Source organism: Primulina huaijiensis, chromosome 1, assembly GCF_012295235.1.
Source record: "Primulina huaijiensis isolate GDHJ02 chromosome 1, ASM1229523v2, whole genome shotgun sequence".
Lineage (NCBI taxonomy): Eukaryota > Viridiplantae > Streptophyta > Magnoliopsida > Lamiales > Gesneriaceae > Primulina > Primulina huaijiensis.
In genome coordinates this window covers 3,273,551-3,293,428 of record NC_133306.1, presented here as the reverse complement: position 1 = coordinate 3,293,428, position 19,878 = coordinate 3,273,551, and the positions used below count along the sequence as shown (strand labels likewise).

At 35.9% G+C, this 19,878-nt stretch overlaps 2 protein-coding genes across 2 annotated transcripts; both read left to right on the top strand.

Moving 5' to 3' along the window:
* Positions 1 to 637: 637 nt before the first annotated feature.
* LOC140977393 (flowering time control protein FPA-like) lies at positions 638 to 15,694 on the top strand. Its single transcript, XM_073442144.1, has 4 exons — positions 638 to 914; positions 1,819 to 2,130; positions 12,847 to 14,072; positions 14,336 to 15,694. The coding sequence occupies exons 1-4, from the start codon at positions 912 to 914 to the stop codon at positions 15,462 to 15,464; spliced, it is 2,670 nt and encodes an 889-aa protein (XP_073298245.1). The 5' UTR covers positions 638 to 911; the 3' UTR covers positions 15,465 to 15,694.
* Positions 15,695 to 16,594: 900 nt separating this feature from the next.
* On the top strand, positions 16,595 to 18,917 carry LOC140970922 (uncharacterized). The gene is made up of 6 exons (XM_073432945.1): positions 16,595 to 16,904; positions 17,625 to 17,701; positions 17,804 to 17,873; positions 17,964 to 18,018; positions 18,099 to 18,168; positions 18,309 to 18,917. Exons 1-6 carry the CDS (start codon positions 16,595 to 16,597, stop codon positions 18,708 to 18,710), a joined length of 984 nt encoding a protein of 327 aa, XP_073289046.1. The 3' UTR covers positions 18,711 to 18,917.
* Positions 18,918 to 19,878: the final 961 nt, after the last annotated feature.

Genomic DNA, 19,878 nt, shown 5'->3' with positions numbered 1-19,878 from the left:
AAACACTAAAAAGGGAAGAAATTTCAAATCCTATTGAATTCAAAAGCATCAAATCTAGTATGATATGAAGTCTTTAGATAAGACAATAACTTGTGTGAGACGGTCTCACAGGTCGTATTTTGTGAGACAGATATCTTATTTGAGTCATCAATGAAAAACATTACTTTTAATGCTCACAGTATTACTTTTTATTGTGAATATCGGTAGGGTTGACAGATTCGTGAGACCGTTTCACAAGAGACCTGCTCGATAGATAACTAATATCAAATTTTGTTTTCGAAATTCTTCCATCCAAATTCAGGTTAAAACCAATTAAAAATCTTCACAAATATGTGATGCGAAATCAATCGAATACTAATAGTATTTTATAATTTTCAGGCAAACTCTAGAATTCTAAATATACAAAAAAAATTTAAAAATTAAATTTACATATATTTAAATTTTTTAAAAAATTCATGTTTTAAATAATTATAAAATTTAATTATCTTTGTAGAACTTTACTAAGTTATTTATTTATTGGCTACCAATATTAATATAAATTGGAGAATAATTCATAAAAACGTTATTTTTATTTCGATTATCCATGGAAATTCCACGTGGCACCACCTCCTAATGCCCATGAACCCTATTTCCTATAGATTTATTTTATCCCCGAAAGAAAAATTTCCCCTTCTCTCCCTCTCCAGCCACTCGCCGGTGATTTGTGCTGCTTCGTTTGCCCTCAATTAAACCCTAATCGCCCCATTTCATGACCAAACCCTAATTGGCTTTTCACTCGGCGTGTATGGATGGAATCGGTTTCACTATCGATTATCTACGGAAATATGTTTATCAATTGTAAGATTAAGTGGAGAAGAAGCCTTGTTTTGCTAGCTCTTTGAGAATCTTTCAGTGCCTTAATCGAAATCTAAATGGTCCGTTTCTTTTTTTAATTCATCTTTCTCTCTAGTAATCAAAAATACGAATTTTACTGTACCGAGAATCTTTTCATAGTAAAACCTTCACTCCGTAGTTTTGGGTGTTTCTTTCTTTTTTTCTTTTCCTTCCATGAGTCTTTGATTGAAAGGTTTTTTTTTTAATTATCTCTTATCTTCCTGAAGCCTTTTTTTTTGGTTTCCCAATTACGTGTGCATATTACTGGATTTCTTATTGGTTACCTACATGTGCCCATGGTTGTTGTTAAGATCTATGAATGTACTTTTTGTTACTTTTTTTTTTCGTTATGTTAATGATATAGCTTATGAAAAAATAAAGGCGGATTGCATTGGCTGTCCCCAGGAAAAATCTAATGAATGCTTATATTTCTCTCGGGATTTATGCTTAGGATTTAAATTTATGGGGTATCAAAAGACTTTTGGTTTTGTACGAGGGGTTTTCTGTTCTTTTTACATTTTAGTAGGTCCTGAATGCAATTTACCCAATTTTCTGGACTGTCAGCTTTCTCCTTACTATATACACGTCATAGGTAAATTACTGGCTTCATTGGTGCATATGTAAATGTTAGCATGCACCTTCAAACTGCTTTTTCAATGGCAGCATAAATTGCATAATCACTTTGAAGACATTCTGGACAAGCCTATTCGAAAAGTATAATTAAGTTTCTTCTTTCTTCGTTTTTTGTGGTTTTGTGGGATGCATGTTTTAATTGTAGTAAAACCCAAGGAATTTTGTGAGAAGAAAAGAACGTGCGACTTTTTGGTGTTGTGACACGTTCATTTTTTGCGCCAAGAATCTATAACCTTACTTTTTGAGGTATGCATTAGATTGATAGCACATTTTATGTAATTTGCGCCTAAGCATTTGAACATTCCTTTGCAGGGCAGCAGAGAAGGAAGAGGCAGGCCTCAAAGAGATTACCTTACCAGAACAGAAGAGAAAATTAGTCATGGCCGCGGAAACAATGCCCCATCAAGGCACCTCTGGGTTGGAAATATTTCACATAACTTAAATGAGAGCGCCTTAGTCCATCACTTTTTACAGTTTGGAAAACTAGAGAGTGTTGCGTTTCAACCTGGCCGGAGCTACGCTTTTATAAACTATAGAAATGACGAGGATGCTTTTTCTGCTATTAAAGTGCTTCAAGATTATGTTGTTGAGGGCAATCCGCTTAGGATTGAGTTTGCTAAGGCGGTTAGTTTTGTCGATCTTTGTCCAGCTTTCTTTTGGTGCTTTGTTAATGTCGTTTATGTACATGTGTACAATTTTTTATTGGTTCTAATCTATGGCTATAACATTTAGTTAATGGCTATACACGGTCGGAGCCATACCACGGGCTCATTGTGCCTGCAAATCCTTCGCTTCATTCATTTATCAAACATCATCCTTAGGAATGATGCTCATTTTCTAGTCTAACACTGCAGAAGAAAAACCAGTATGAACAGTTGAGCATAATATCTTTTGACTCACTCATTGATCCAATAACGGCTGCTACTTCTCATGGTGGCTATATAGCTTTCCAACTAGAACGAAATTAAATCTACCTATTGAACAAAAGTAAGGTTTTTATGTTGGAATTTCTGGCCTTTATATGCCCATGCTATTAAGTTGTACGTATCATTAGTGGACATGTGGATCAGACATTCTAGTTTGTAATTTTACTTGCAAAATTCTTCTAATAAAGCTTAACATCTCTAACCTTGTGTAAAGGTCCTCGAAGTCGCCCCAATCGCATAAATCAATAGGCATACTCGTCAGTTGTCATTGTTATAAGAATGAGAATCAAGTAGTTTTCATTTAGGAAATTCTGTTATCGAGAACGAACTCACTATGTAATCAAACAGAGGGCATGGCGTTGAATGGGAAATCCGTTACATTCCATCAGACAACAGAAATCCCATAATCCGTTAAGACAACACGACTCCGTAAATAAGACCGAGGAGCAAGTGGAAAACTCTATTCCTGATAATGGAATTCACTTTGTACCTTGACAGAGAACCTAGAGTTGAAGGAAAACTGATTCCATGATTTATCAGACAACTGCAAATCCATATCTATATGTTTTTTTATAGAATGGTTCTATATCTACTTGGTTAAGGGAACCTGTTTGCTATTAATCAATGTAGCGTTGAGCCAACGGAAAGATAGTGGAGAAATGATTGTACCGACTTCAAAGCTGTAGCGAGAGTGTGTCCAAGTTTATTCCAAGTTTTCCTTTATGTTGAACTTGCTACTCTTGCACGGGGACGTCTACTTGAATAGGGAATTTTATGAGGTTTTTTTGTTTATTTTATAACACTTATTTTTTGTAATGGTGGCATTTATCTGCTCATCAAAACGAAGCAATTGCATAATATTTTAAATCAAATATATTATGTTTCATAAAATGAAGATATTTGTCTATATGAGCATCCATAGAAAGATAAAATCATGCCCCATTGACTATTGAAATAGTTTGCTACGGATTCAGGCATCATGAACAGGGTGAACATCTCGTAGAACTCATTTGCATGGAAAATATGCTAAGATTGAAGTCCAAACATGATTTAGGTAGGCTACTATAACAAAATATTAGTTACCTTGCAGTTTCCTGTGACTTAAACGAAAATATATGCTGTTGGCAATTGTTAGGAGATCAAAATAAATTGACAACTTTATTTTTGATGACCTATCTATAATTTGGCAAGTAATAGCCTACAAGATATTGAGTTGTTGATTTAACAATTATGATTTTGTGGACGTTCTATGATGAGATATCAAGACTTATTCAGGCTTGTGTCATTGAGTTTTTGTTTGTTGTTCTAGCATAGGAGAGTTTTCCAACTTACTCCATTGTCATACGGTATGTGACTCTCAGCATGTTTTATCAGCCCAAATCTTTCCCACCCTAGCATTGGTTCAAGTCCAAACCATTTTGTCACTCTTGAAAATGAATTCATTTTCTTCTTCTCGGCTTATGTATCATAAAATGCCTCAGATATAGTTGATCTGATTAGATAGCCCATCGGACAACCAACCTAACCAGGCACATCCAATCCCGCTCCGATCAACAACTGGGAAGTATGGCTGACCACGCTTAAGGCATTTAGTAGCATGGGAAAATTCTATATTCATCCCTAGACTTGGGGTAACCTAACTCATTGTATCATAGGGGTGGTGGAGACTAGTATCGATGAATAAAGTTACTACTAGTCCATCAAGTCCAACAAGCTATTCGTGATACATGTATTAAGTTCCAATTTCCAAATGCAACTTAATAGCTTCATTGCTTGAGAAACATGAGTTTCACATTCCATGGTTACCATCCGTTGGAGTTTGATCAATTGATAAGCAAATGAGAGGACGATATATTTTTTCGATATTCAGATGTGGAGAACAATTTTTTTTGTATTATGTGTCGTTGGGTCGTAGTTCAATTTAATTTCAGCAAAATCAAAAGTTGTTAATCTTTTTTAACTGAAAATAATAAAGCTTATATGTCATGACAATACCAAACATTACTTACTGAACAAGAGTTTTATGAACTTATATGAAACCATGAGACAATCCTATATTCAATATGATGAAAATAGCAAAGGCATGCATCGAGCCATTATTATATAAATGAATTAATTTTCTGTAGCAAACCAATCAAGTAATCCAAACTATACTTCTGGAGTAAGAACTAAGAGCCATATCATCAGAGAGCCATACCATCAGATAACATTGAGATCCATGCTGTCAGATAATTTCCACAGTACTGTTTTTGTCTTTTTTTCATTCTCCTGATAAATTTTTTTTTTACATTTAATAATCTTATGTAATGAGGTAGAATTTGGCGTATTCACCAAAGTAACCTTGGTGATAGAACAGGGGCCCCAAGGCAACATATTTTTCCTTGCCAAAGATTTCCCCAAGGGGAAAGAAAAAACAAGAACCATGACAAAGACGATTCACCAGAATGATCTCAATTTGTTATAGACTATAGGTTTTGAATGCAAATATTTGAATGGTAATAGCGAATAAGTGTTAATAAAAGAAGAATGAATAACAATGTCATTGGCATTCTTGAAGTTGGGTTGTGTTTCAGGTCATATATATGATTATTGGTTCTGTATATTCTGGAAAAATGCCATATATATTTGTGAATGTGAAAGTGTGATGCTTTTAGTTGTGAGAGCTAAGTGATTTACCTACTATAGTTATCAAGGATCAGAAGCAATTTGAGGCCAATATGTATTGAAGCAATAAGTTGGATGCTTTATGCTAAGTGTTATCTTAGCATTTATCAAACAATATGTTCACTACAAGATCTTTCTTTCACCACCTTCTAACAAAAAAATAGTGTTCTTAAAAGTTGTTTGTCGAGTATAGGGAAATGTCTTCGTTTTTTTAAGAAACAAAATTTATTATATCAATTAATGTGCAACTGAATAATAATACATTTATCAGATCAAAATTTGTAAACTATAGATCGAAAACGTGGGACATTATGTTGTTTGGCACTTTGGCTCAATCAACTTGTGTAATTGATGCCAATTCTAATATAGGTTGCCACCCGATTAACAGTGAATTAGATGAAGTCTTTTTGAGGGCTCTATTCACTTATGCACAAAGTGCAACGCTATTATCTTGCATTTGAGATATGTGTCTTCACCATTATAGTCATCAAGCAACATGACTAGTATGCATTACGTATCATCATAAATCCACGTATCATCATAAATCCAATTGTCAACTCATGCAAGCAAACCAAGAAGTTGGAAATCATACATTTTCCTTTAGAAATAGAAGAACCTGTAGATTAATTATCTAGGTTTCCCATCTTCCTCTCTAAAGTGGTACCGTTTCTACCAACACTTCTACTATATTTGTACGGTTACCAGATGACATCACAATTCCAGCAAAAGAATCATCCATTATCCACTATTAGATCCACTACGCAGTTTCCAGCTAACATTGTACTATGTCACCATTCTTTTTATGTAAGCGTATAGTTAAAACATAAAATGTGCATCTCTAACATGAAATGCCCATTGAAGCGAGAAATTAAAAATCATTACTGTTATTTCTCAGTCACATCAGAGCAAAACTTTCAATAACCTGCTAACCATCTTCAGTATATCTAGCTGATAGGCCCCAAGTTTTATTTTACTTGTCAGTTCGCACAACTCTATATCTATTGAAGGCCGTCTCTTAAACAGATAAATTTATGTACATCTGGAGATTTTAGACAACAGATAGATGCATCCAACAATCATAAGCTGAAGCTTAAGTTACAATGTAAAAACACCACTCTTCGCTCAGAAAGAACAACTCTTTCCAATTGTAGGATCAAATTCTCACCATTCATCAAGCAGGAGACATGATGAATTTTCCATGTATTCAGCAAACTCGACTTAATGACATTGCTTTGTCTTAAGCATCCAGTCCAGCTTATTACTCGAAATCTATCTGCATCGAATTTCATTACCCGATCCTTGATAATTATAGCTGGTCACTTCTGTCTCAAAACTAAATATCACATCTTACATAATATATGAAACAAATACTTACAATGGCGTTTTCTCAGAGAAGATTTACTCCAAACAATTATCTCACATTACATTAATAAAAACGCAAAAGTTCCAAGAGGGCCATCTTGCACAATAGAAAAAATGTTTATGTTGTTTGCATCAGGTAGATTCTACTAGACGATCAACACTTTATTGTAGTATCTTGCAACCTATCACAGGACAATGAATCACAGAATGTAAAATAAAAAAGGCCTGCTTTCAAAAGACATGAATAGAAAAGGATTATTGGTGTTTGCCATGAAAAGGCCTACTCTCAAAAGACATGAATAGAAAAGGATTATTGGTGTTTGACATAATGGCTATTATTTCTAAAAGATAGCTTAGACTAGACAAACTAATTTACTTAACAAGAGTGTTATGCTTTAGGATATAATATTTGAAACTTGTCTTCTATTTACACCTTTGAAGTGCTGCTAAATGCTTTACAAGAGTGTTTGTCTATAAAATGGATAAATTTCAGTCCATCCCAACGTGAACAAGAATCTGTCTAATATGTAACAGATGGGTGAAGCTCGTAAATTTGACCACTAGTCCACTGATGTACTCTTTCTCATATTATTATTAATAAAATATCGTTTCTTATAAAAAATTATCCAACTTTCTAGAGTATTCTACGATATGTACAAATGAGAAGATTCTAGAGTGCTAGACTCTATTGTCTACCATATACAACTACATGATTCTAGAGTGTTCCTCCTAGTTGCTACAACACTTTTTTTTTTTGGATAAGAAACATAACGATATTATTAATTTTAGAATGTTACATTACAAGAAGCGGACTAGTGGTCCACTGGCACGAAATATTAGTTCATTAATTTTTAACAATGCACATACGATCAATCTCGTAGAATATCAAATATTGACAATCCTTGAAAGTGTTTATCCGCTGCGATCCAGTTTGCTATTGTAAACTTGATTTTTCCCCTACATTCTTCTGTGCTTTCTTCCAATTCTTCAAAATTTCTTCTATTTCTCTCTAACCAAACTGCCCAACTAATTCCATGGATCACAACTCTCCAGAAAATTTTTCCTCTTTTGCCGATCATATGTCCAAGATCCGTACCAAACAAATCTTGAGTTGTTTTCGGCACAACCCAAACCAGTCTCATTTCTTCCAAAGCCTTAGCCCACAATGCATGAGTGAACTTGCAATGAATAAACAAATGATCTTGTGTTTCCACATCCGTACGACACAACACACACCAATTGGGACAAAGAGCACAACTAGGATATCTCTTTTGCATTATCTCGGACGTCGGTAATTTTGCAAGGATTGCCGTCCACGAAAATATTTGCTACAACACTTTAGATTAACCTAGCACTAATTAGTCATGTTTAGAATATTTCAGACCCTTCTACATGATTCTAGGATGCTCGAGATACTTCTTGAACATTCTAGATTAGTCTTTACCCGTTCGTTGAGTTCTTGAATGTGCCGGAACCTTCTAGACTTCTCCAAATGGGGCTAGAGAAGTGTAGATCATTCCGGATTGAACTTAACATCTTGCAAGCATTTCCAGTTGACTCGCGTGCCAAGTTATGGTCCATGGCATTAAGCTGAAACGAAAGCTAGATATGTACCTTATCGAATGCTAGAACCAATTGTTCAAAGAAAATTTTGTCTTAAAGCATCAACTGCTAATTTACACACCTATAAATTATTAAATTGTTATTAAATAAATATTCAGCAGTATACAAGCGATTTCGAATGGCTAATATGTAGAGTTTCAAATTTGATTCACAATCATTTAATTTTGAGGCTTGGTTAGAGTCGTCCCAGTTAGAGTCGTCCCCGTTTGGTCTTTATAGCGCTTAGTTGCCAAGGCACATGTTTCACTAAGGTCATGATTAGTGTTCTGGAATGGAATCAAATTTGGAATGAAATGAAGATGAAATGAGATGGTAGATTAAACATCAGCAATAGAAGAATGAGAAACGAATGGAATATCATTGTTTTAATAATCAAATCACGTTTTAATTTAAAATAATATAATAGTAATTCACAAGTTTTATTATTATTAATATTGTCATTATTATCATATATATGTTTTTATCTTTATTATGATTATCATTATGATTGTTACTGTCAAATTTTTATCATCGGAATTATAATTTACTATTAGTATAATTATGACTTCTATTAAATAATTATTATTATTACCGTTACTATACTATTATTAATTGACAAAAATTATAATTATTATTTATTAATTATTTTTATGTTATTTTTATGGCTCTTCCTCCAGAAGTATAGTTTGGATTAATTGATTAATTTGTCACAGAAAAGCATTTCATTTTTATAATAATGGCTCGAGGCGTGCCTTCAATATTTTTGTCATGTTGAATATGAGTTGTTTCATGATTTTAGATAAGTTCTTGTTCATCAAGTGATGTTTGATATTACCATAACATAATAGCTTTATTATTTTCAATTTAAAAGAGATTAACATCTTTTGATTTTCCTGAAATCAAATGTGACTACGACCTAACGCCATATTATCCTATAGAAAAAATCGTTTTTCACATTTGACTATCGAAAAAATATATCATCTTCTTAGTTGTTTATCAATTGATCAAACTTCAATACATATAAACCATGGAATGGTAAATTCATGTTGTTAGCTTCTCAAAGAATGAAGTTGTTAAGTTGTATTTGGAAGTTGAAATTTAATACATGTATCATGAATATCTTGCTGAACTAGTAGTAACTTTCATGAATGTATTTTCCATTGTATATTTACAATCGTACATTTGTCATTTATTCAACTTACAGAACTACTCTTATTCACCAAAACTTTGGATATGAATCCTAATAATAATCCCTGACCTATGGTAATCAAGGATATACTCTATCAATCTAAGATACGAACACGTCGATTAAAAATACTTAAGATATTATCTAAACAATCATCTAAAATGATGCAAAACACATTATTTTATTGTAACACTTCCCCTCAAGCTGGTGAAAATAGATATTCCATTCTCAGCTTGGACGTGATTCTTTGGAAAAATGTACATATGTAGTCATTTTGTAAGCACATAAGCAAGTTGACTATTGGACAAAGGGAGTACAAATCGATCCACTATCTAGCTTTTCTTTTACGAAATGTCTATCTACTTCAACATGTTTTGGTCTATCATGTTGAACCGGATTGTAGACAATAAACAATCTCATTGACCCTTCCCATTTAATTTTCAAATCGTCAATGATTGTCTTGATCCACAGAAGTTCACATATTCGGTATTCCTAATGCCATTGCACTAAACTCAGATTCCATACTAATCTTGTACTTCATTTTGCTTCTGCTCCTCCATGTCACAAGATTGCCTAATAAGAACATGTAATAGCAAGTTGACCTTCCATCAACACAAAATCCTGCATAATCAGCATCGATGTAACTCTCAATGGTTAATCCAGTGTTTCCTTAAACAAGATGCATCTGCCTGGGTTTGCTTTTAGGTAGTGTAGTACTCTATGAGCTACCTGCAAGTGTAACTCTCTAGGGAATGCATAAATTGACTTATGACCCCCACATCGTAAGCAACATCTGGCCTTGAATGAGCAAGGTATGCAAGCTTCCTTACTAGCCTTCGATTGCTGATACATCTCTTTGCCATGGTCCTTGTCAACCATGGCTCCGCCACTAGCATCCCCCAGTTTATGATTCGAATCAATCAACGTGAGAGCTGGTTTGCAACCTAGCATTCCAGTTTCTGTTAATAAACCAGTCCCATCCATTTGTTGAGAAATAAAGATTCCTTTATTAGAATGAGCTACTTCAATTCCAAGGAAATACCTCAATCTCCCTAGTTCTTTATTGCAATCTCCTTAGCTAAAGAACCTCTTAGAATCTGTTTTTTTAATCATTTCCTGTCACAATTATATCATCCACGTATACCAAAAGAATTGTGACCCCCTGAATTGGAATGTTTAAAGAACAATGTATGATCTCCTTGACTGTTTGAGGCCAAGCTTATGGCGGTGAATCTTCCAAACCAAGCTTATGGTGACTGTTTGAGGCCATATAATTCTTTCTTTAATTTGCAAACCTTGGTGCCTTTTGTATTCTCCTTGAATCCCGGAGGAATATCCATATAAATTTCTTCTTTGAGTTGCCATGTAGGAATGCGTTCTTGACGTCAAACCGCTCTAAATTTCCAGTTAGAATGAACAGCCAATGACAAAAGAATTTGGACAATATTCATTTTGGCAACCGGAGCAAATGTCTCTTGATAATCCACACCATAGGTTTGCGTGTAGCTTTTTGCAACAAACATCGCCTTGTACCTTTCTAATGAGCCATCGTAAACACCAAATTGCAACCCATTATTTTATTTCCGGAAGGAATATCAACAATTTCCCATGTTTGATTCTTCTCCAATGAATGCATTTCAAGATTCATGGTAAGTCTCCAATTCTCATTAGATAAAACCTCATATACAATGTTAGATATGTGGATAGTGTTTAAATTTACTAAGAAAGATTTCTGTGGCAGTTAAAAATTTTGAAATGCTACAAAATTAGTTATCGGGTAAAAGGGATGGTTAGTGCATTCCCTTGTCCCTTTTTGAAGAGCAATAGGCGAGACATGATCGCAAACAATATAGTTTTCTAGGCATACCTCATTCTCAGAATTAGGTTCAGATTCTTGAACTTGATCTTAGGTAATTTTGTGCTTCTTCCTTGAGTAAATATGGTCAAATTGCACATTGTCAAGGGTAAGTTTAGTAGGTTATGGATCCGATTGTGTGGTGTAGAGCTTAGTTGAGTAGGTTCTGGAATAGGATGGGACAAGGAATTTCTGAAGATTGAAAAGCCAACAATCCATATCCTTATCTTTAAGAGTTGGCAGTGTCTCCCCGTAGAGCTCTCAAGCGTGTTTTTATTCCATATTTCTCAACAAAAAAGGTTACAAATGCTATTATCCATCGACCAAGAAATTCTTCATTTCCATGGATGTTACCTTCGATGAACAAACAACATAATTCAGCCAACCTTATCTTCATGGGGAAACACCGCCAACTCTTGAAGATAAGGATAGGAATTCTTGGCTGCTTGATTTACCTTCAATCTCTACGAATTACTTGTCACATCCTGTTCCACAACCTATTTAACTAAGCCTTGCACCAACACAATTTGTTCCAGAACCTACTGCAATGACTCTTAACAGTGTGCAGTTTGACCATATGTACTCAAGGAGAATTCTGTCTGAAGCTAGTTTGGAGCAAGTTCAAGAATTTGAACCTAATTCTGAGAATGAGATATGTTTAGAAAACTCCACTGCTTGTGATCATGTCTTGCTTGTTGTTCTTCGAGAAGGGACTAGGGAATGCATTAAACACTGTCCACATTATTAGTGTTGTATCTAAGTCTTTATCTGATGAGAATTGAATACTTTGTTATGAATCTTGAAATGCATGCATTGGAGAAAAATCAAACATGAGAAATTGTTGATCTTCCTCAAGGAAATAAAATTGTGGGTTGAAAATGGGTGGTTACGGTTAATACAGGTCCGATGGCTTATTAGAAACTCACAAGGTGAGGCTTGTTGCAAAAGGCTACACACAAACCTACGTTGTGGATTATCAAGACATTTTTACATTAAGTTGATTATTTAATTGATACAGATGTGACTTTATTTTGCAGGGAGTTGAAATATGGTAAAAACCTAACACTTACTGAGATCCACGTTTCTGCTAGGATTGGACCATTGTTTAAGCTTGTATATCTTTACATGCCAGTGATTCATTTCAGTCATGAATGTGTGTTGCCTTTCTTGCGTAATTGGGTCCCATTTTGTTGGAGGCTTAAATATTGGTATTGAATTGGAAGTATGGAAGGTCATGCCTTCAAGCAACCACAATTTACTGGGATTTTGTGTTTCAGAAGATTTTAGATTTAACTTCATCATTCTGCTTCTTCAAATTAAGAGAAATCTATCTAGTTTGAATTTCATTGACAGTTTTGGGCACTTGGTCAGATTTCTCACTCTGAACTCCGAACTGATTTTTACATGGTAGAATAAGCTAATATGATCCTAGAAATGAGAAAATTAAATGAGATTTGCAATCTTGTTTAAGTGCATTATTGATTTAAACTGTTTTAAAGTATGCAATATCACCATTAAGGTATTGGCTCCCTTTACCCCGAGATTGTTGGTTGTGGATGATCATTTCAATTTTGGCTAGAAGATGAGAATTGTGTACCAGAGTGAAAACATTGTGTTGCGCCAACTCATGCGCATGAGTCTTTGTGGATGTGAGATAATTTTGTTCCCTAGTAACAGAACATTGCCTTTAGTTTTACTTTGAAATTTAACTGTTGATACTATCTCAATGCAACTTTATTCCTCAGGAAAAATCGTCAACTGCACAACGCGTTGCAGACTACTCTCAGCGGCGAGAGGAACCACACCCTGTAGTAAGGGGGTCTCCATTTACTTCGAGGGACTCCAGAGCACGTAACTCTAGTCCTGAACCACTGTATACAAACAAATCCAGGATAAATGATAAAGATGCCGAGCTCAGTGAGGTCTTATGGATTGGGTTTCCTGCGCAGCTGAAAGTTGATGAATTCATCTTGAGGAAGGCCTTTTCACCGTTTGGCGAAATTGAGAAAATAACCGCATTTCCTGGTCGTACTTATGCCTTCGTTCGTTATAGAACTGTGGTGGCTGCACGCAGGGCTAAAGAAAATCTTCAGGGTAAGTTATTTGGTAATCCTCGTGTACATATTTGTTTTGCCAAGAATGAATCAGGACCACCTAACAGAGAAAGGATTTCAATTAATGCCCCACCATCCCCACGTGCTGGGTCATATGGACGCCCTGGATCTCCAGAACACCGCAGAGCAGATAGGAACTTTGGTGGTATGTCTGGAGATCCTAGAATAAGTTCTCCGCTTTTTATCCGAAATCTGGATTCTGGCAACCATGATGCTGTAGGTTTGTCTGGGAATTCCAATATTTGGCATGGTAGAAATGATGCTCAGGAGCAAAGGAGGCTCCCAGGGCAATTGTCTGAGCTAGGATTACCAAGAAACATCTACGACCATCCTAACAGTCCACCGAAGGATATACGAGCTAATTTCCGAGAAATCTCTCCTCAGAAATTTTCTCGACAAGGCCCCTTCTTTGATGATCAATGGGATTTTCCAGAGGATGACTCAATCTTGCGTGGAACAAAGAAAGTAAAAACCGATTCATTTTCACCCGAGAATGAGTTGCCAGAGTATCCTTTCTCTGAATTGGACAGAGTAAAACGTGTCATTCCTCACAACATTTCTCAGTCTCGGGTTCTTGATTTTGATTCCAGACAGCCTGGATATAGAACGATCCCCGATCACTTGACAAACGCAGGGCAACCATTACGAGAAAGGAGTGATCGCTGGAATGCATCACTCGATAACATTCAAGGTGGTTCAGTTCCACTGCCTACTCCTGATCCAAGGAGATCAACTCCTGATATACGCAAATCATCTGCAAAGGAAGTGTGGAAGTGGGAGGGAATGATAGTTAAGGGAGGAACTTCTGTCTGCCGTGCTCGATGCTTCCCTGTTGGGAAGCCAATGGATATGGGCCTGTGAGTAGTATTGTGTCCAATATTCTTTTGTTAATAAATTTGTTGTCATATACCCTAATATTTTTCTTTTCCCGTAAACTACTTGCGTTCGAGTCGAGATGAGCTCGAACTTCTTACCTAAACTTTCTGAATGTGTGAAACCAACATTCATAGAAGGATTGTCATGGATTAGAACGTTGACAGGAAATAAGTAATCTACATCCTTCTATACACCTCATTTGATGTGACTCGATTTTCTCACATATTGATTTTCAATGCTGCAGACCTGAATACTTGGATTGCACAGCAAGGACGAGCTTAGATATGCTTGGAAAACATTACTATCAGGCAGCCAACGCTTGGGTTGTCTTTTTTGTTCCTGCGAACGATCCCGACATTCCATATTACAACGAATTCATGAATTATCTAGCAGAGAAACACAGAGCAGCTGTTGCAAAATTGGATGAAAGGACCACCTTATTTCTAGTACCCCCTTCTGAATTTTCTGAAAAAGTATTGAAAGTACCTGGGAAGCTGAGCATCTCTGGTGTTGTCTTAAGGTTGGATCCCAACAATTCTGAGTATGGGTATCTTCCACGACCGGAGTACAAAGAAAGTAATTTCACATCTTTCCAGAGCGATGAAATTTACCAAAAATCAATTTCATCTCCAAATCTGCCTTTTACGAATTATGAGAAACCCGGAATTAGAGCTCCCAGTTCCAGAAATACATTTTCAGGAAACATGCCTGGAACATTTCCGGGTGCTGCTCATTCAATTAGCAGCATACAATCAGTAAATACACAAGGGAAAGATTATGTAGGGAAACCTGCGCCTGGACCAAACTGGGCACCCCATGATTTTCAGAACTCAAATCTGAGTATTAGCAACATCCCTTCACATGCATTTGATTCCTCCAGTGGTTTCGTCGGTGGTACATACTCTCCAATGCCTAGAGCTATGCCTGAAGCAACTCAAAAAGAGTACACAAATGATATTTCAGGTATACCTTCAAGTGGAAATGGCAAGTTTCCGATTCCAGTTTCAGGCCTCCCAGAAGAACAACTAGCTCAGCTGACGTCGTCACTTCTTGGTCAACAAGCGCAACTCGGTGGTACATCAACGGCTGCTGAGTATAAACCATCGGGAAACATCAATCAATCTGGTTACCCTAACACAGAGTCACAAAATCATGGATTACCAATCGAACTGATGTCTGCTGAGTATTTACAATCACAATTTAGTCAAGTGCAGCAGCAGCCAGCAAACTTCTTAGCTGCGCCTCAAAACGAAGCTCAGTTACAAAATGCTGGCCAAGATGATGAAGAAGCTGACCCGCAGAAGCGTTTGCAGGCTACGTTACAGCTGGCTGCGGCTCTTCTTCAGCAAATTCAGCAAGGGAAGGGAACCTAAAGACTTGAACTGTGTAAAGGTGATTATGATATAGCTTTCTTGAGTTTACAGGTCTTCTGATCTACTAGATTGTTCGGCTTTCTTGCTTGTTTACTTATGTGACCTGATTATAGTTTGAAATGGGGTAGAACATGGATGGAAGAAGTAATATGCATCCTTGTGTTCATTTTATAACTCAAAAGTGAATTCACAATACTTTCTATTTGGAAGTGTAATCTCCAGTTTATCTCGATTGGCTAAAAAAATCCCCGGCTTGGTCAGTTCTCCCTGTTTGGAAGATACTAGATATCCAGCTTTCCTCTCCAGGTTTTCGGTGGGATGATTGAGTACTTTTCTATGGTATAGTCTTATTTCATTACTCGCAACTTTTGTCCATCATAAAGGGTTTCCTGACTCCATTTAAAATTAATGGAGTCATCAGAACATCGCATTCAATCTCAAATCAATCAAGGTGTCGTGCAACATTTCCGTCTAACGGTTAAAAATATAAATTCTTTCTACACTTTGTTTTGTTTTGTTTTGTTTTTCTTTTGTCTACATAGAAAATTTTATATCTTGGGAATAAATTACTCAAATACGTAAACATCTATAAGATTAATATCATTTTTCGGACAAATAGTCACAAATTCTCCTCACTCTTTTAAATTACTTAACATTTATACTGTATTATTAACTTTGACTAAATTGAAAAATAACTAAATTGAAAAAATACAAGTTTGTGTATTAATACTTTGATAACATGACAAAAATAAAAATTATGAAAGTCAAGGGACAATAATCTTATTCTACATTTTTTAAATTATTTTTGAATGCGAATGCTTACCATATAATATTCATTAATCTCAACAAACGAATGCAGACAATCCCGCGAAACAACCTCAAAAGCCAAAAAGCCCCCCCAAAAGTTTGGTCCACGTATTGCATGCATGCATGCATCGCTCGTCGCTACACACCAAACGCGCGCCCATGCATTAAATCAAATCCTCTCCTACGTGTTCTTAATCACCTCGCGTAACGTGGTAAACTCCTACAGAAGGGACGGGATACACCCTTTGCTTATCTGTACTAATTAATCTCCACTCAACTGCCATTTATTTGCAGATCGACTGCGAAACCTTGATTTTCTTAAAATGGGGATGGAAAGAACTGCTTTGGGAGGTTCGGGGTGGTCGGGTGGCGTAGGAGGAGGGCTCGAGAGTGTGTTTGAGGGGGTAGATCAGCATGTTAACCGAGGACTTCCGGTGATTATTGGTGGCTTTGACCAGGTTCAGCCTCTGCAGCCGGTTGAGCATGCTGGAATGGTGGACTCTTGTGAGGAAAAGCAGAACAAGTGTTTTAATGGTTGTTCTCGCACTTGTTTTTCGACCCATCGGCTTCGTTGGACGCCGGAGCTTCATAAACAGTTTGTTGATGCTGTGAATCTTCTTGGTGGAGCTAATGGTAATAACTTGATCTCTTCCCTTTTTGTTTGGTTTGTACAAGATACTATTTCATACCGTTTTGTAACATATATGATAGGACAAAATTTTCACGATAGCTAATTTTAAAATCTTTATCGTTTGATTGTTACAAGACACCGTTTTGTAACATATATGATGGACAAATTTGTCGTGATAGCTTTTTTTAAATTTTTTATATTATTTGGTTTTTACAAGATGCTGTTTTGTAACAGATATGATAGACAAATTTGTCGCGCGATAGTCTTTTTAAAAATTATTTTAGACTAGTCGCACCGACAAATTTGTCGCGATATCTTTTTACAAAATCATCATGGACTAGTCACAATCAACGTGTATGGCCATATCTGGCCATCGATCTAATAACATCCAGAAACCATATCATTTATTCAACCTTCTCATTATTCGAATAACCACTAAATTTTGTTTTCCATCTTCGGTACTGTTTCAACAAAGGGAAACAAAAAAATAACAAATGATACATCCCATGTTCTAATTTTGAGAAGGTATATGTGAGTACATTCAAATAAATATAAAATTATGTGTCTGATTTTTCAAAAGTTATCCATTCTGCCTTAAAAATCCATTCCTAAATACTAAAATTCAGAGGGGGCACTTTCCTAGACCTTTACTGTGTATGACTATTTCAAGTTTATATATGAAATAAAGAATTACTTCACATTAATTATTTTATATGGAGCAGAGGCAACACCTAGGGCAATCTTAAACTTGATGGAAGTTCAAGGACTCACTCTTTACCACGTAAAGAGTCATTTACAGGTTCAAACATAAGCTCTTCATATATTACCAATTATCAAAAAGATTCCGAAAATAAACTCAACGACGCGATTAGATAAACCATGATTTCACTGATTGATGCAGAAGTACAGAAATGGAAAAACTGAAGTAAGATTGTGGAAAAAGCCATTTATACCTTTACCATCCAGCTATTGTAAGTTCTATCAGTTTTATCTGCATTAATGCTATGTCTCGGTGATCGGTGTAAAATAGTTTGTGTTGTACTTGTGCAAATTTGTTTTAGACTCAGGATACAGACGGGACACCAGTTTTCACTCTAGGACATTTGACATTGATCGGTATAAGTTGTTTATGTTGATTTTATCGTATGCGTTACGCAGTTTCGGTTTCATACAATGTTGTGATATCCCTGATTTAGATCGTTTCGTGATTATGGAATCAACTCAATGAAAGCTAACACAAATGGAAGCCTGCATCAACATGTTGAGGTAAACTTCCAGACAAATTTGAACTCTTCTTGGGAAAAAGACCGATAAAATTCATTAAAAGTGATTTAAGATTGCATTTTGCAGAACCATTTAACATTATCTAATAACTTGTATAAAATTTAATATTGGATATTGAGAAGCCTCAGGCTACATTTAAGGACTTGGAAGTGGCAAAAGAAAATGCAAGTGCTGCTAGTCCAAAAGAAGGCCTTGTTGTTTCTTCAGAATCCGCTGCATCAGAACTTCTTCCATTAACCCAATCTGGTGGGATTGATATCCAATCACACCATTCTCTGGATTTTTTCGATTTTCTTGTTCGAGGGAAACAGAAATCAGTTGCTCCTCGACCTGTTGACGATTCATCAGTGGATGATTTCCTGAATTCTGTTGGCTGTTCGACCGAGTTTGATATAGCTGGTTTCCCTGAATCAGGTCGATCTAGTGTGGGATTTGGAACCTTTTTTGACGAGGTAGCAAGCTTTTCAAACTTGGATGATAACGGGCTGAGCCCGTATGGAAGTGTCTTTGCTGCTGATTTCTGAGTGTATTTTCTTGAAACAAGTAACTTTCAATGACATTGAACTAGTTTCCATTATCCTGCTTCTATTGTACAATTTGATCTTAGTTACATGAACTGTCCGTTTAGATAACTTTATTTCTATTTTTCACTTTTTCTTTGAAACATTGGTGCCTTTGTTCCTGGTATAAACAATGGAACTCAAAACAGAACGGGAGCAATAGGGGCCGGGGCTATTGAAAATATTTCCGTACAAAAAATTATTAACAAATGGCACTTCAGCTATCCCCGATTCAACCCTTTGCTTCTACACTGTCGACATAGTAAGCAGTTGAAAATTCATTCATGGTCAAGGTTAAGAAAGTTATCTTTCTTCGTAGATTACGGGAGAGTGAACAAAGTTATCTGCACATGATGATGCCACAAATTAGAGTACAAGAAATGGGGGAACCCAAATTATTATAAATAAAATAGCAAGACACGTTTTCTTTTATTCTTAGGCAATAAGCGTGTTCACCATTTTGTATATAAGGACAATTATTTGGAGCTGAAAGTCAGTGTAGTGAGGAAGAACATTCCATTTTCCTCCATTTTTGTGTCTAATATGGTATCAGAGCAGCTATAGCTAGGTCGTAGTTCTGATTCTCTTTAATGGCAAGGGAAAATCAAATGCAGATTCAAGCTCAAATAATTCTAGTGGTTGAACATTTTTCGAAGATTCGAGGCCCATTCTACTGAATGATGATCATCCTACATTGATCTTGGTTTCTCATCGACATTGACTGCTAAATATAAGATTTTGTTTGTCAATGGTATACAATTGTGTACTGCGTCTGGTGATTTGTTGTATGGTGCTTGGATTCACTCTAATAGCATGGTGATCTCATGAATTTTGAATTCTGTAAGCCGTGATCATATTGTGGATTGTCTATTGTATAAGTCTACGGCATCTGAAATTTGGAATGATTTGAGAGAGAGATTTCATCGAAGTTATGCTCCGAAAATTTTTTCAAACTAAGAAACACTTGATTGAATATTAGTTCATATTACAATAGAATGAGGACATTGTGGGACGAATTGAAGGATTTTCAACTAATTTATGTGTCACTGTGGTTGGATTATAACCAAGAGTGTGTAATACTGTTCCTAATGGGTTTAAATAAGTAATATGCTCATATGCATACTCAAATCTT

Excerpts from the sequence above, each read along its gene's own strand:
- LOC140970922 (XM_073432945.1), top strand. The coding sequence starts at position 16,595 with ATGGGGATGGAAAGAACTGCTTTGGGAGGTTCGGGGTGGTCGGGTGGC. Across the intron at positions 16,905-17,624 it reads TCTTCTTGGTGGAGCTAATG|AGGCAACACCTAGGGCAATC; the intron begins GTAATAACTTGA and ends TATATGGAGCAG. Across the intron at positions 18,169-18,308 it reads GCCTGCATCAACATGTTGAG|CCTCAGGCTACATTTAAGGA; the intron begins GTAAACTTCCAG and ends GATATTGAGAAG.
- LOC140977393 (XM_073442144.1), top strand. Across the intron at positions 2,131-12,846 it reads GGATTGAGTTTGCTAAGGCG|GAAAAATCGTCAACTGCACA; the intron begins GTTAGTTTTGTC and ends TTTATTCCTCAG. Across the intron at positions 14,073-14,335 it reads AAGCCAATGGATATGGGCCT|ACCTGAATACTTGGATTGCA; the intron begins GTGAGTAGTATT and ends TCAATGCTGCAG.